General features: G+C 42.2%; 1 protein-coding gene across 2 annotated transcripts in view; it reads left to right on the plus strand.

Moving 5' to 3' along the window:
• Nucleotides 1–18,174, plus strand: part of LOC136871783 (venom dipeptidyl peptidase 4) — a 281,475-nt gene that overhangs the window by 61,749 nt on the left and 201,552 nt on the right. For both annotated transcript variants that reach the window (XM_067145363.2, XM_067145364.2), the window contains exon 3: nucleotides 16,401–16,495. In XM_067145363.2, coding sequence (XP_067001464.2) covers nucleotides 16,401–16,495 — 95 coding nt within the window. The remainder of the gene's footprint in view (nucleotides 1–16,400; nucleotides 16,496–18,174) is intronic.

Below are 18,174 nucleotides of genomic sequence, written 5' to 3' on the forward strand. Positions count from 1 at the left end.
TAAATCTATTAGTGCAGGCATTTCGCAGGGTATTTCAAATAGCAGTTCAACGGTCCCACCTATCACGAACTTATTTTAATAACGTGATACTGTTGTAAAATTTTGTTTAAAGAAAGGATTTCAACAGAATAGACAGTATTTCACTGGCGAAATAGTTAACAGTCGTAATTGTTATTGATTATTGTCGCTCTTCTTATTCAAATACTGGCATTGTTGGCTACAGTCTGTGAACAACGGGTGTAGTGTATCAAGAAACTAAAAATAAAAATCAGCTGATTCTTGTACTCCGATCATTTGTAGTACTGAGTAGGCAGTTAAAGTGTCCGTAATTCATATTTCACACCCTCGACATTTCAGTATTTATGAGCGGTTAGCTAATAATCAAGTTCCTACATTCCAACAATTGCAATTCAAGTCCCTGGCGTAGTTTAGACAGAAATACTTTTGAGAAATTATTGTAAACAACCTCATATTTTTCAACATTTAAGGACACTTTTATTCTCCGTCCCGCGGAGTAGGGAAAATAATAGTAGTCCACCATCTGTAAAGATCACATAACCGCATTTCAGTTGAGAATTGTAGTGTCGATACAGTATATTAGATAGTATCTTGCCTGTTATATTCGTGTGTATTTTTGTGCAAACGGCAGGTTTCATTTCTATTGCAGCATAGTAGGACAAAGTAGTACTAATATTAATCTGTATACGTGTTTAACTTTGTTGATAATCTTTGAGTACCTATCGGTAGCCCTTGCGGATATCTAAATTTAGGCCTAATTGGATATTTCATTTCTATTTGTGCTCAGTAAGAAGCTAGGATTCGTCTGAAAGTAGTTTTAACATTATTGTAGTGTAGTATAGAAACTTATTAGAAATTTGAGTGCCTATTCTATAATTTTGAGTAGTTTTGCGAATTTCGAACTTTAATGGTAATTTTCTTTTCTGTTTTTGCTTGGTAATAACATGTTGTAATTAGAATACGTCGGAACGTAGTTTAAAATTATTGTAGTGTATTATAGCATCTTATTAGAAAGTAGTGTGTTTATTCTATTACTGTGTAATATTTGTATAGTACAGTACTGTTCCTGTGGTATCTGTAGTAACTCTCTTACTAAAATTCTGTTGTAGTCATTAGGGTAGACTTAACTGCAGTTAAGAATTGTGTAATATTTGTGTATTATTCTGTTTCCAGTAATTAACAGCAATTTTCATCGTGTTAGCGTGTTGTAGGAATAAAAATAGTACAGTTAAGTAGTATAGTAGTGTAGTAGTAGCCTAAATAAACTTACTGTCGTGTGATCTTTGTGAACTAACGTAGACAATATTTCTTTCCTTTCATTTTTATTTTGCACAGAATAAGTTATCTTATTTTTTCTTTTCTTTTCATTATTTAGTAAAAAAAATGGCTAAGCAGTGCGAGTATAGGAACTGTGGATGTGGCCAGGCATTAAGGAGTATGAGGGACGAGTTGGAGAGCTTGAGGGAGATAATTAGGATTCTCTCAGAGGACAGGAAGGAAAGTAGGCCTCCAAACAATGTGCAGTATACAGTAGGTGTAATAGAGGGATTGGAAGGAAAGGGGGGAATTGTGGAAGACAGGTGGTCTAATGTTTTAAGGAGAAGGAGATTACAGGCTAAGGGCTCATTCAGGATCAAAATTCAGGACAGGTGTTGGTGAGAAATCGGTACGAGTCACTGCAGGTGGAACAACCAAGGGAAGATGAGGAACAGGGAACTGTTGCCGAGAAGTTTGGAAGTAGGAGAAAGGGAAGAGGTAGGAAAGGGAAATTTTAAGTAGTGGATAGGAAAAGACAGATGGAACAGGGTCGTGGGATGAAGGAAAGGGAGGAGGAAGTAGCTTCTGCAGCTGTCAGAAAAGATAAGACTGACCAGAAGGGGAGAGGATCAAATGAGGTGGGTAGGGTTGAGGCTCTGGTCATGGGGGATTCTATCGTTAGACATGTCGGGAAAGTGTGTGGAGGAAAGGGTACCAGGGTAGAGTGTTATCCAGGAATTAGGTTAAGGCAGAAGTAGAAGAGAAGGAGGAGGGAAAGGAGAAGGTGGTAGTCTTCCACATTGGTACTAACAACGTAAGACAAGCAGGTATAAGTACCAACATAGTTGAGGATGTGTGGGATCTGGTAAATGCAGCACGGGTGAGGTTTAAGGCAGCGGAAATTGTTATCAGTGGAATACTGTGTAGGAGCGATACTGACTGGAAGGTGATAGGGGATTTAAATGAGACTATGGAGTGGGTATGTGGGAAACTGGGAGTGAAATTTCTAGATCCTAATGGGTGGGTAGGAGATAGGGATCTGCGCTCAGACGGCCTTCACTTAAACCACAGTGGTACATATAAGTTAGGAAATTTGTTTAGAAAGGTTATAGGGAGGTACATTCAGGGCAACAGGGTGGCCTAGGGAGCGCTGTTGAAGGAACAGGGAACTGGAAATCAAGTAGGGATGACAAAAAACTGTTAGTGCTCAACTGTAGAAGTATTGTACAGAAAGGAATAGAATTAAGTAATTTAATATATATACACTTACCAGATATTGTAATAGGAGTTGAATCATGGCTGAGAAATGATATAATGGATGCAGAAATTTTCTCGCGTAACTGGAGGGTGTATCGTAGAGATAGGATAGGAATGGTAGGATGGGGAGTATTCATTCTCGTGAAAGAATTTGTAAGCTACGAAAAAGTTAAAGATGACAAGCACGAAATTCCAGGGGCAAGACTCATTTCTAAAGATAATAGGCAACTTGATGTCTTTGGAGTGTACAGACCAGGAAAGGGTAGCGCAGATGCTGATTCAGAATTATTTGATAAGATAATCAGCTATGTGGGAAACGATAAGGAAAGGAACGTGATCGTAGCGGGTGATCTCAATTTACCAAATGTCAATTGGGAAGGTAATGCGAACGACAGGAAGCATGACCAACAAATGGCAAATAAGTTAATATGGGAAGGGCACCTGATTCAGAAAGTGATGGAACCAACTAGAGGGAAGAATATTCTGGATGTGGTGCTAGTAAAACCAGATGAGCTCTGTAGAGAAACCGAAGTAATAGATGGTATTAGTGATCACGAAACTGTTTTTGTGGTAATTAAAAATAAATGTGAAAGAAAGGAAAAGATTAAAATTAGGACTGTTATGCAGTACCATGTGTGTGTTTGGGTCATCAGTCCATAGACTGGTTTGATGCAGCCCTCCATGCCACCCTATCCTGTGCTAACCTTTTCATTTCTACGTAACTATTGCATCCTACATCTGCTCTAATCTGCTTGTCATATTCATACCTCGGTCTATCCCTACCATTCTTACCACCTACAGTTCCTTCAAAAACCAACTGCACAAGTCCTGGGTGTCTTAAGATGTGTCCTACCATTCTATCTCTTCTTCTCGTCAAATTTAGCCAAATCAATCTCCTCTCGCCAATTCGATTCAGTATCTCTTCATTCGTGATCCGATCTATCCATCTCACCTTCAGCATCTTTCTGTAACACCACATTTCAAAAGCGTCTATTCTCTTTCTTTCTGAGCTAGTTATCGTCCATGTTTCACTTCCATACAATGCCACGCTCCACACAAAAGTCTTCAAAACATCTTTCTAATTCCAATATCAATGTTTGAAGTGAGCAAATTTCTTTCCTTAAGAAAGCTCTTCCTTGCTCGTGCTAATCTGCATTTTATGTCCTCCTTACTTCTGCCATCGTTAGTTATTTTACTACCCAAGTAACAATATTAATTTACTTCCTTTAAGACTTCATTTCCTAATTTAATATTTCCTGCATCACCTGCCTTTGTTCGACTGCACTCCATTACTTTTGTTTTGTCCATACCATTCATCAGCTTCTCAAGATCTTCTGCATTTTCAGATAAAATAAGAATATCATCGGCAAATCTCAAGGTTTTGATTTCCTCTCCTTGGATTGTGATCCCCTTTCCAAATTCCTCTTTGATTTCCTTTACTGCCTGTTCTATGTAAACACTGAAAAGGAGGGGAGGCAAACTGCTGCTTTGCCTCACACCTTTCTGGATTGCTGCTTCTTTTTCAAAGCCCTCGATTCTTATTACTGCAGACTGATTTTTATACAGATTGTAGATAATTCTTCGTTCTCGGTATCTGATCCCAATCACCTTCAGAATCGCAAATAGCTTGGTCCAATCAACATTATCGAATGCCTTTTCTAGATCTACGAATGCCATGTACGTGGGCTTGTCCTTCTTGATTCGATCCTCTAAGATCAGACGTAAAGTCAGTATTGCTTCACGTGTTCCTACATTTCTTCTGAAGCCAAACTGATCTTCTCCCCACCCAGCTTCAACTTGTTTTTCCATTCTTCTGTAAATAATACGTGTTAAAATTTTGCAGGCATGAGATACTAAACTAATGGTGCGGTAGTTTTCGCACCTGTCAGCACCGGCTTTCTTGGGAATAGGTATAACAACATTCTGACGAAAATCGGATGGGACTTCTCCTGTCTCATACATCTTACACACTAAATGGAATAACCTTGCCATGCTGGATTCTCTTAAGGCAGTCAGTAATTCAGAGGGAGTGTCATCAATTCCAGGTGCCTTGTTCCTATTTAGATCGCTCACAGCTCTGTCAAACTCTGACCTCAAAATTGGATCTCCCATTTCATCAGCATTAACAGCCTCTTCTTGTTCTAGAACCAAATTATCTATATCTTTACCTTGATACAACTGTTGGATATGTTCCTGTCATCTTTCTGCTTTGTCTTCTTTCCCTAGAAGTGGCTTTCCATCTGAGCTCTTAATATTCATACACCTAGATTTCCTTTCTCCAAAGGTTTCCTTGATTTTCCTATATGCAGCATCTACCTTTCCTAGGACCATACAACCTTCGACATCCTTGCACTTCTCCTTCAGCCATTCTTCCTTAGCTACGTTGCACTTTCTATCTACTTGATTCTTTAATCGCCTGTATTCTTTTCTGCCCTCTTCACTTCTAGCATTCTTGTTCTTGTATTTTCGTCGTTCATCAATCAGGTCTAGTATCTCCTGAGTTATCCACTGATTCTTAGTTGATCTTTTCTTCCTTCCTAACATTTCTTCAGCAGCCCTACTGACTTCATTTTTCATGACTATCCACTCTTCCTCTTTTGTGTTTCCTTCAGCCTTTTCATTTAGTCCTTTAGAACATGTTCCTTGAAACAATCCCTCACACTCTTTTCTTTCAACTTGTCTAGATCCCATCTTTTTGCATTCTTTCCTTTCTTCAATTTCTTCAGCTTCAGATGGCATTTAATGACCAACAAGTTGTGATCAGAGTCTACGTCTGCTCCTGGGAAAGTTTTGCAATCCAACACCTGGTTTCTGATTCTCTGCCTAATCATAATGAAGTCTATTTGATTCCTTCCAGTGTCTCCAGGTCTTGTCCACGTATACAGCCGTCGTTTGTGGTGTTTGAACCAAGTATTAGCAAGGACTAAATTATGATCAGTGCAGAATTCAACTAGCCGACTTCCTCTTTCGTTTCTTTATCCCAATCCGAATTCTCCTACTGTATTACCTTCTCTTCCTTGGCCTACCACTGCATTCCAGTCTCCCATCACAATTAGATTCTCGTTACCTTTTACATATTGTATTAAATATTCTACCTCTTCATATATTCTTTCGACTTCCTCATCATCCGCTGAGCTAGTAGGCATATAGACCTGCACTATTGTGGTGGGCAGTGGTTTGATGTCTATCTTGACGACAATAATTCTTTCACTATGCTGGTCGTAGTAGCTTACCCGCTGCCCTATTTTCTTATTCATTATTAAACCAACTCCTGCATTTCCACTGTTTGATTTTGAGTTGATAATTCGGTAGTCGCCTGACCAAAAATACTGTTCTTCCTGCCAACGTACTTCACTTATACCAACTACATCTAACTTTAGTCTATCGATCTCCCTTTTCAGATTCTCTAATCTACCATAACGATTCAAACTTCTAACATTCCACGCTCCGACTCGCAGAATGTCAGTATCCATCTTCCTGATGATTGCCCCGTCTCGTGTAGTCCCCACCCGGAGATCCGAATGGGGGACTAGATTACCTCCGGAATATTTTACCCGGGAGGAACATCATCAATACATCATTCATACAGAGAGAGCTGTATGTCCTCGGGAGTTAGTTACGACTGTAGTTTACCGTTGCTTTCAGCCGTGTAGCAGTAACAACACAGCTAAGCCATGTTGAGTATTACTGCAAGGCCATATCAGTCAGTGGTAGAGTGTCGGCCTCCGGATCCCAAGATAGCGGGTTCAAACCCGGCAGAGGTAGTCGGATTTTTGAAGGGCGGAAAAAAGTCCATTCGACACTCCATGTCGTACGATGTCGGCATGTTAAAGATCTCTGGTGACACATTTGGTGTTTACCCGACAAAATTCATTAAATCTCAGCCATAGACGCCCAAGAGAGTTTCGGTTTACTCGGTCTGCCATCTAGTGGGGGCCTAGAGTAAAACGGAACGTCGAAATTGACGAGCAGACAGCCAGATGGCGTCAAATTGAAATGTCTGCACACGGTAGCTGAGGCCATACGATTATTATTATTTTTAGTCAATCATCTAGACTGCCGCCCTTGCAACTTCCGAAAGGCTGCTATCACCCTTTCGATGAACCTTTCCTTAGTCTGGTCTCTCAACAGATTCCCATTCGATATGGTTGCACCTGCGGCTCGGCTATCTGCTCCATTGGGACATGAAAGTCTTCCCACAGCGGCAGGGTCACATGGTTCGCAGGGGAGGGGCAGTACCATATGGCTGATAAAACAGTCATGAGGGAGTTTTTAATAAGTAACTATGATCGGTGGAAAACGGTAAATAAAAATGTAAACAGACTCTGGGATGGGTTTAAAGCAATTGTAGAGGAATGTGAAAATAGGTTTGTACCTTTAAAGGGGGTAAGGAATGGTAAAGATCCACTATATTATAACAGGGAAATAAAGAGACTAAGAAGGAGGTGCAGGTTGGAAAGAAACAGAGTTAGAAATGGCTGTGGAAGTAAGGAGAAATTGAAGGAACTTACTAGGAATTTGAATCCAGCAAATAAGTCAGCTAAGGATAACATGATGGCAAGCATAATTGGTGGCCAAACGAATTTTAGTGAAAAATGGAAGAGTAAGCATAGGTACTTTAAGGCAGAAACAGGTTCCAAGAAGGACATTCCAGGAATCATTAATGAACAAGGGGGGTGTGTATGCGAGTATCTTCAAAAGGCATAAGTATTCAGTCAGCAGTATGTAAAGATTGTTGGTTACGAGGATAATGTCCAGATGGAGGAGGTGACTAATACTAAAGAAGTATTAAAATTTACCTATGACAGCAATGACATTTACAGTAACATACAAAATTTGAAAACTAGAAAAGCAGCTGGAATTGATATACTAAAGACAATGGGTTGGGATATAGTACCATATCTGAAGTACTTGTTTGATTATCGTTTGCATGAAGGAACTTTACCAAATGAATGGAGAGTTGCTATAGTAGCCCATGTATATAAAGGAAAGGGTGATAGACATAAAGCTGAAAATTACAGGCCAGTCAGTTTGACGTGCATTGTATGTAAGCTTTGGGAAAGCATTCTTTCTGATTATATAAGACATGTTTGCAAAATTAATAACTGGTTTGATAGAAGGCAATTTGGGTTTAGGAAAGGTTATTCCACTGAAGCCCAGCTTGTAGAATTCCAGCAAGATATTAGCAGATATCCTGGATTCAAGAGGTCAATTGGACTGTATCGCGATTGACCTGTCTTAGGCATTTGATAGGGTACATCATGGGAGACTACTGGCAAAAATGAGTGCAATTGGACTTGACAAATGAGTGACTGAATGGGTGGCTCTGTTTCTAAAAAATAGAACTCAGAGAATTAGAGTACGTGAAGCTTTATCTGTCCCTGTAAAAATTAAGAGAGGAATTCCTCAAGGCAGTATTATTGGACCTTTATGTTTTCTTATATATATATATCAATGATATGTGTAAAGAAATCGAATCAGAGATAAGGCTTTTCGCAGATGATGTTATTCTGTACAGAGTAATAAATAAGTTACAAGATAGTGAACAACTGCAAAATGACCTCGATAATGTTGTGAGATTGACAGTAGGCAATGGTATGGTGATAAACGGGGATAAAAGTCAGGTTGTGAGTTTCACAAATAGGAAAATTCCTCTCAGTTTTAATTACTGCGTTGATGGGGTGAAAGTTCCCTTTGGGGATCATTGTAAATACCTATGTATTAATATAAGGAAAGATCTTCATTGGGGTAATCACATAAATATGATTGTAAATAAAGGGTACAGATCTCTGCACATGGTTATGAGAGTATTTAGGGGTTGTAGTAAGGATGTAAAAGAGAGAGCTTATTTTTCTCTGGTGAGACCCCAACTAGAGTATGGCTCCAGTGTATGGGACCCTTACCAGGATTACTTGATTCAGGAATTGGAAAAAATCCAAAGAAAAGCAGCTCGATTTGTTCTGGGCGATTTCCGACAAAAGAGTAGCGGTACAAAAATGTTGCAAAGTGTGGGCTGGGAAGACTTGGGAGTAAGGAGACGAGCTGCTCGACTAAGTGGTATGTTCCGAGCTGTCAGTGGAGAGATGGTGTGGGAGGACATCAGTAGACGAATAAATTTGGATGGTGTCTTTAAAAGTAGGAATGATCACAATATGAATATAAAGTTGGAATTCAAGAGGACAAATTGGGGCAAATATTCGCTTATAGGGAGGGGAGTTAGGGATTGGAATAACTTACCAAGGGAGATGTTCAATAAATTTCCATTTTCTTTGCGATCATATAAGGAAAGGCTAGGAAAACAACAGTAGGGAATCTGCCACCTGGGCGACTGCCCTGAATGCAGATCAGTAGTGATTGATTGATAGTGACTGATTGATTGATGATCCCAGTAACTGGCGTCCAGTTACTATATGCTCAGTTGTTAGACGAGTCATCGAGAAAGTTCTTGATAAACAGCTTCGGAACTACATTGCGTTTCATGACAATCAAAGGGGTTTCAACATTACACCCGGTACTTACATAAATATCTCAATTTTGGAAGCCGTTTTACAGCACACTAGGCAAGAAAAGAACAATGCATGCATTATATTACTCGACGTTCGCAAAGCTTTTAATAACGTCGGACGTGCACACCTCCAGAGCACACTGGAGTCTGTCGGAGTGCCCGTAAAACTGACGAGGCTGCTAATTGCTCTACAAGATGGAAACGTAACACAGATACAGACACGAGAAGAGGGAACAAAACCCATCAAAATTAATCGCGGTGTCCTTCAAGGCTCCCCTTTGTCACCGGTATTATTTAACATCGCTACCAATCATGTTGTGGAAGAACTATCTGAAGATGCTTTAGCAGGGAATTACGGTTACGTCACTCGATTGCAAACGAGGAGCCTAACTCCACTATAATGTGTTTCGCCGACGATACGGTCATATTTTGGAAAAACACTGAATCTGCTGCCGAACTAGCTAGGATTTAAGGAACTCGGTCTGGACCTCAGCGCTTCGAAATCAGCTTGTCTATCATGAAAGGTCAGCTAACAGAGGAGAATATGATAATGACGGCTGTGAAATTAAATCACAGTGCAACGGAAGTGCGATTCGTTACTTAGGTGTGAATTTCATCAATGAACTTAAACTGGATCCACAGGCCGTACTTGACGAGACGCGAAACAAGATTGACACCCTTATTAGCTCACCACTGCTGCAATCCGACCAGAAATTTTCAATTTTAAATAGTTCAATATCACCTACTCTTATTTACCCACTCCAAGTTACTCCCCTAAACAAGATACCTCAAACTTTTCTATCAAATGCGGATAACATATTAAAGAATGGAACTAAATGATTATTACAACTACCAGCAGACGTTTCGGATCACATGGTGTACACCGAAAGCAAGTATAAAGGCCTCGGTTTGTTTCGCACCACTTGGGAAGCCAAACTACAGCATATTAACATCTGTAATAAATGATCGCTTGCAAATAACGGCTACATTAATGCAACTAGGAACTTGGAGCAAGAACGTACAATTTGTTTGCAAGATCTAGGCATAGAAATGAATGATCAAGTTACGTCCAAAAGTAGCCATCTTCCCAATGTAAGGAAGGTCCGACAGATACTACGAGACAGAGAAGTTCAGTCATGGACGAAGCTGCCGCACATAGGAAAGGGCTTTCGACTCTTCCAGGAATACACGCCAGGGAACAAATGGATTAAGAGATCACCGAGGCTTATCCTGTGCGGAATGGAGAGAGGCCATCAAGATGACAGCGAATGTGTGCGCCGTTCGCTCCGTGCCGGGAAGATCCCAGGACAACACCCTCAGAGAGCATGCCCATGTCCTGGGTACCTGTCCTCACGGGGAGGTATTGAGAAATTCCCGCCATCATACAGTTCGACACATGATCGCGACCTCGCTGAGGGTTCACCGTTTCACGGTACAAGAAGTGGTCTCTGGCCTAGCTACCGGCGGGAGTAACAGGCGTATTGACATGATAGCCTTTCAACCACCTAGTAAGCAACCACAATACGCGTCGAGTCGCACGTTGGCCAGGCCAAAGAGGTGGACGCCAAAAAGAAGTCGATTTACCAGCCAGCCGTAAACTACTATAAAGATAAATATCACCTAGACAATATTTCCGTCCATGGACTCATAATCGGAGCTCGAGGCACAATCCCTAAATTTCTTGTACAGCTATTTGATTCTCTCGGTCTCGACCGGACACGACTTCACAACATCGCTATCGCCGCAATACGAGGTTCAGTAACCATACTCCGCAATCATCCATATAACATTTAAAGAACCATACATCATGCCATATCCCAAATTCATTGCAAATTTATTCCTGAGCCTTGTGGTGGTTATTTCTATCTGGCACACTAGCAAACTCACCAGTAAATTAGAAGATAAAATACTGTGTAGTCGACATATTTTGTCCTTGTGGCAGCCTCCGCATGGGTGAAGTTGTATTAATAAAACATAATAAATAATCTAATAGATACTCTTTATTTCAATTCCAGACTTTATTTAACCTAAAATCATTAACTTGATAATAATAATGTTATATGTTTTACGTCCCACTAACTACTCTTACACGGTTTTCGGAGACGCCGAGGTGCCGGAATTTAGTCCCGCAGGAGTTCTTTTACGTGCCGGTAAATCTACCGACACGAGGCTGACGTAATTGAGCGCCTTCAAATACCACCGGATTGAGCCAGGATCGAACCTGCCAAGCTGGGGTCAGAAGGGCAGAGCCTTAACCGTCTGAGCCACTCAGCCCGGCATCATTAACTTGCATTCATCCATATTACATAAAATATATTAAAACATGTAGAAGATTAATTGCTTTCTTTCCCCTCTCCAGTGATGGCCTCTCCATGGTACAGTATGCTACAGAGAGGTCCAGAAAATGTAGACACTCTTTGATAGTTAATATATTTTGGGACAAAATGACATATCGTTCCAATTCTTGCGCGGTAGCATAGTCCATTGCTTTCTCAACAGACGATGAAGGTTACGTTTTCCAGCAGATGGCAGTGCAGCAATGAATGAAGTAAGATTGCCGTTTGAGCAACGCAAGGCCGTATTGTAGTGGTACTGGAAGCACGAAAACATGATGGAGGTAGAGCGGCAATGGCGCAATGTGTACGGAGCTCAGCCACCAACACATCCAACAATTTATCAAAGTCGGGAAAAAATTGAAGCTGACGGTACTATTTAGGATGTGCATAAGAAAAAGTCTGGCCGACCAAAAACATCAAAAATCCAGCTTCCAGCACTGCTGTGTTGCAGCATTTTACTAGGTCACCTCAAAAAAGGCTATGAATCAGGGTGCACGTGAAAGCGGGGTAAGCCGATCAACCGTGCGACAAATTCTGAAGGCTGCAAAAGTGGAAAGTGTACATTACAAGATCGCTGCACGCTATGAACGATGACAGCCGAGATCGAAGGATGGAGTACTGCGAGTGATTTAAAGGCATGCTTCGCGAGAATGAACGGTTTGCAGGAATGGTTATCTGCAATAACCTTCCCTCCGTGCAATAATTGTAACGGTATATCATTTTGTTCCATTAATATTGACTATCAAAGAGTGTATACATTTTTCTGGACCCTTCTGTATATTATAACATCCAATAAGAAGAATCCACAACGTCCCACTCGCTCCTCCCCTGCCTCCCCCCCCTCTCCGCCAACAGTATGCTATGCCCAAAACTTTCCATTTGTCTCTTCATGACCACAGACCTGGAATAGTATTTGGAGACAACGGAGTTAGCATCGGCAGTCTAGATAAGTACAGAAGTTTTTTCATTAAGTTAATACTTATAAATCATTATTTGCCAATGCTTGTTCGTATTCTCATCAAACTCTCTATTACCTGACAAGTTTACGCAACACAAACAATACTGTACATATATACGCATGTTTTAAGTGATTTGATAGAATCTGAGAATGTTCTTGTAGAACGAAATAAGTTATGCCATTCTTTGTATAATAGTGAGTACTTTATACACGTGTGTTTATAGTGTCATAATGTATATTGATATTGCTGTGTATTTGACAGACTAGAAAGTTTTTTGTTATGTTACATACTATTAAGAATCTTCATATGCGAAATTTTGATGATGATGATGATGATGATGATGATGATGATGATGATGATGATGCTTGTTGTTTAAAGGAGCCTAACATCGTAGTCATCGGCCCCTAATGGTACGAAATGATGATGATGATGATGATGCTTGTTGTTTTAAGGGGCCTAACATCGAAGGTCATCGGCCCCTAATGGTACGAAATGAAAGAACAAAAATTACAAAGGCATCCACTGGCCAAAATAAAAATAAAAAATGTCATGAAGAATGAATGGATGGACAGGAACCCAACAAAACACAAAACAAACAAACAAAAACAAAAACCAGTGGATCGGATTCAACAGAGAACGAAAATAACATTATTACCGACCAAGGAACCACTCATAAAGCACAATGATGCTTGGTGTCTAAAGGGGGTGCAAAATCAACGTCTAAGGCCCCACAGAATGGTACATGTCGCGAGTAAAATAGAACCATGGTATGGGTCACGTTGGGGTATTAATCAGAAGTAGCGAGGACTCACGGTGTTCCAAAAAAGATGGTACTACTCACAAGTATTGTACTTCGTACAGGTAACGCAGACCTATGGTGTTTCGCACACAATGGCGCCACCCACAGCCAACGCAAACCGATGAGTTTCCTCACCTAGGGTACTAGTCACGGGTGCCGGTCCCAAGGGCCCCGTGGTGTTCCGCACATAGTGAGTACTAATCACAGGCAACGCAGACCCACGATGTCGCTCATATAGTGGTACAACTCACAGGCTACGCCCAGACCCGCGGTGTTGCCCACATGGGTACAACGCACGGGTACTGGAATCCACCAGGCCAGGCTTTTTACTGCAACGAATCACAAACATACTTCGTACCATGTTGGTGATACTACTCGCAAGTACATGCAACCCATGGTGTTCCCCGCATGATGGTACGAATCAAAAGTCGTTTCATGTTTCTAATTCATTCATCCCTTGGTCGCCCCTTTTAGTCGCCTCGCACGACAGGCAGGGGATACCGTGGGTATATTATTCGTCAGCCTCCCCCACCCACAGGGGGTGTGTGTTTGGTCCGCGAGAGGTATTTTATTTCCCTCAAGTCCGCCGGCAAGCCGGTTAGGACACCCCTATCCGCCACCTGGGACGCGCCACGTGGGAGTATCACCTCTCCCCCTGCTACGCCTGCGTAGCAGGTTCGTGGGGTACGAAATGAAATGTCAACAAAAAGTTCAAAATCATCCACTGACCAAAATAAAAAATGTCATGAAGAATGAATGGATGGATATGAACCCCCAAAAAACAAAAAACAAAAGACAGTGGATCCGACTAAAAAAAGATCATAAATAAGAGTGTGACTGATCAAGGGAATACTTATAAAGCACAATCCTGAATCGAGGATGCTTGATGTCTAAAGGGGTCCAAAATCCAGGTCTAATGCCCCTCAGAATGGTACATGTCCCTAGTAAAGTACAACCATAGTTTTTGTCATGTTGGGGTACTAATCAAAAGTAGCGAAGACTAACGGTGGTCAACACAAGATGGTACTACTCATAAGTATTGTACGTCGTACAGGTAACGCAGACATATGGTGTTTCTCACACAATGGCGCCACACATAGCCAACGCAAACCGATGAGGTTCCTCACCTAGGTGTACTAACCACAGGGACTCGTACTATCCCGTGGTGTTCCACACATAGTGGGTACTAATCATAGGCAACGCAGACCCACGGTGTCGCTCATATAGTGGTACAACTCACAGGCTACGCCCAGACCCGCGGTGTTGCTTACATGGGTACGACGCACGGCTCCTGGAAACCCACACAGCAGCCTCTTTGCTGCTATTAATCACAAACCTATTTCGTACCTAATATAGCAGTACTACTCGCAAGTACAGGCAACCCATGGTCTTCCCCCGTGATGGTACGAATCAAAAGTAGTTTCATGTTTCTTATTCAATCATCCCTTGGCCGCCCCTTTTAGTCGCCTCTCACGACAGGCAGGGGATACCGTGGGTGTATTATTCGTCTGCGTCCCCCACCCACATGGGGTAAAGAGAGAGAGAAAAGAAGATGAAAGAAGGGATCCGTCACTTCGAAAGATGAAGTAACGGACAAGAAAGGCAAGGGCCGCGAAGGGCGCGAAAATGAAAGACTCCCTAGGCCTCGAATGCTCTAATACCGTCGGGGTCGGAAAAGAACAAGATTTGACCGAGGGAGGTCGGACAGGGTAGATGAAAGTGAGGAACCTGGCACAAATAAGTGGAAGAAATGCCAGGACTCAGGGACAGGTGATACTGTGGGTGTATTCTTCGTCTGCGTCCCACACCCATAGGGGGTTGTGTGTTTGGTCCGCGAGAGGTATTTTATTTCCCTCAAGTCCGCCGGCAAGCCGGTTAAGACTCCCCTATCCGCCACCTGAGACGCGCCACGTGGGAGTATCACCTCTCCCCCTGCTACGCCTGCGTAGCAGGTTCGTGGGAGCGAAATTTTAACGTCATTTTGTCAGAACTGATTTTTGAAAATCATTTGTCAGTTTCTATCGTATGCGGCGAAACAAGTGACACAAAATATTGTTTTACTTGCATTGGTACAGTTGGTGAATATTACTGAACTTGGTGATGAACAACGGACACAAATAATCTCCTCGCGTAATTCAGGTCACCTCTCCTGAGAACTGATTATTTCTGGGGCCGTATGATACAGGAAGGGGACGGGAACGGAGTTCCATGAGGAAGTTTCGTTGGAGGCGCAATCTGAACACAGTGGAACCAACACTTTCGAGCGCAGCCCTTCGGCACCTACTCGCGCTAGATACTTGCCCATGCAACCGATTGCCCGCTGCCCCGCCTCGGTGGAATGCACACCATGGTACAAATCAGAGGCAACGTCCAGACCCGTGTTGTTTCTAACATAATGGTACTGCTCCTAGATAACGTAGACCCGTAGTGTTCCACACATTGTGGCACTCATCGCAAGCAATGTCGACCCATGGTGTTCCTCGCGTAATGGAACTAATTACAAGTAGCCTCGTTGTTTCAATTCCATCATCCCTTGGTCGTCCCTTTTAGTCGTCAGAGAGAGAGAGAGGGAGAGAGAGAAAAAGGAAGGGATCCGACACTTCGAAAAATGAGCTACCGGAAGAAGGCGAGGGCCACGAAGAGCATGGAAATGAAAGACAATCTAGGCCTCAAATTCTCTAATACCATTGAGGTCGGAAAAGAACAAGAGTTGACCGAGGGAGGTCGGAAAGGATATATGACAGTGAGGAGCCTCACACAAGTAAGTGAAAGCAATGCCAGGACTTAGCTAAAGGTCCCACGCTCCCAAGTTGTGAGCTCTTGGAGCCCTTTTAATCGCCTCTCACGACAGACAGGGGATACCGCGGGTGTATTCTTCGTCTGTGTACCCCATCCACAGGGGGTTTGGCGTCAATCGAAATAATTATAAATGCTCTCATACTGATAGGAAAACAAAATGTACGTTATATTTTATAAGGAATATCTACAAAATATGGCAATAACAGTTCATCAAAATAACCTACTAGTTACTAAACAAAGGGACATGAAGTCAAAGAAAGAAACTTTGCCAAAGTAAGCCACTTAACCTCCTTTTAAAACAATAATATTTTGATATATACTGTTGATTTTCGGTATGAAGTGTTTTATGTAACTTGCTGACTTCTCCGGTAGTCTTCATAAGCGTTAACATTGCTATATTACCATTAGTTTTAAAATATGTCAATTGATCACGTTTCAGTGAAATATGTCTGTGGCTTATGCCTTTACAGATGACAGATTCCTATTCACAACTGCAGAGGGAGACCTCGCCGTGTACGATGTGCTGACGGGCTCCAACTCAACTCTGGTGGTCAGAGACACCATGGTAAGATATCTCATTAATATTACTAACGTTATAAGAGATGGCTGTTAGGTGACAACATCATGATTATTACCATTGCCATAGGAGATTGTTTTAGAAGACTAACTTACCTATATCAAGACTGCTACCAATATTATAGGAGATTGTTCTTAAGAGGCTAACTATCTGCAGGCTCTTTTTTTTTTTTGCTTGTTGTTTAAAGGGGCCTAACATCGAGGTCATCGGCCCTAATGGTACGAAATGAAACGACAAAGTAAAAGTTCAAAATTATCCACTGACCAAAATAAAAAATGCCATGAAGAATGAATGAACGAACGAATGAATGAATGAATGAACATGAATTTAAAACAATCAGTGGATCCGACTCAAAAAACTATCATAGTTAATAGTATTACTGACCAAGGGACCACTTCCAAAGCAAATCGAGGATGCTTGGTGTCTAAACGGGTCCAAAATACAAGTCAAAGGCCCCTCAGAATGATACTTATCGCTAGTAATGTAGAACCATGGTATCTGTCCTGTTGCGGTACTAATCAATGGTAGCAGAGACATGCGGTATTCCACACATTATTGTACTACTCAAAGCTTATGAAATTCGACATTAATACAGACCTATGTTTTTCTCACTCTGCGGCGCCATTCACAGGCAACGCAAACCTATGATGTTCATCACATAAGAGTACTAACCACAGGGACCTCTCCTTATCCCGTGGTGTTCCTCATATAGTGGGTACTAATCACAGGTAAGGCAGGTCCATGGTAGCTATCATCCCATGGTCCCGCTCATATGGTGGTACTAATCACAGGTACTGCAAAAGCCGACCGCGCGGTGCTCCTGTGTGCTACTAATCACAAACCTATTTCGTACCTAATATAGTGGTACTACACACAAGTAAAAGCGACCCTTGGTGTTCTCCGCGTGGTGGTACTAATCACATGCAGTTGCATGGTTCGAATACAACCATCCCTTGGTCGCCCCTTTTAGTCGGCTCTCACGACAGGCAGGCGATACCGTGGGTGTATTATTCGTCTGCCTCCCCCACCCACAGGGGGTATGTGTTTGGTCCGCGAGAGGTATTTTATTTCCCTCAAGTCCGCCGGCAAGCCGGTTAGGACCCCCCTATCCGCCACCTGGGACGCGCCACGTGGGAGTATCACCTCTCCCCCTGCTACGCCTGCGTAGCAGGTTCGTGGTCTGCAGGCTCTATCATGATTTGAAGAATGTTTATGGGAGGCTATCTTTCTACATCATGATTGTTATCAAAATATAGGAGGGGGTTGTTAGGAGACTATCTCTCCTATATCACAGATATTTTACTGCCGGTGTAATAGGAGGCTATCTTTGTATACCGTTATAGTTAGCAAATTTATAGGAGATCTCCTTTTAGTCGCCTCTTAAGATAGGCAGAGGATACCGTGGGTGTTATTCTACCGCCCCCACCCACAGAAGGTTTATAGGAGATGGATGTTAAGAGTTTCTCCCATCGGTTGGCCGGCAGGCGCGCCCAGCTTATTTGCCTTCTATTGACTCATCACTTCCCGTTACACAGCGCAGCGACAGCACGGGGATGCTCGCACTTCGCAGTTCAGGTCCGTGCTTAGAATGTGTGTTAAGTGTTGATCTGTCGCTCCAACTGTTCTCGAGTTGCGAAGTGTTACTTCGGGGTATAAGTCTCACATGT

The sequence above is a fragment of the Anabrus simplex genome, chromosome 4 (assembly GCF_040414725.1).
Source record: "Anabrus simplex isolate iqAnaSimp1 chromosome 4, ASM4041472v1, whole genome shotgun sequence".
Lineage (NCBI taxonomy): Eukaryota > Metazoa > Arthropoda > Insecta > Orthoptera > Tettigoniidae > Anabrus > Anabrus simplex.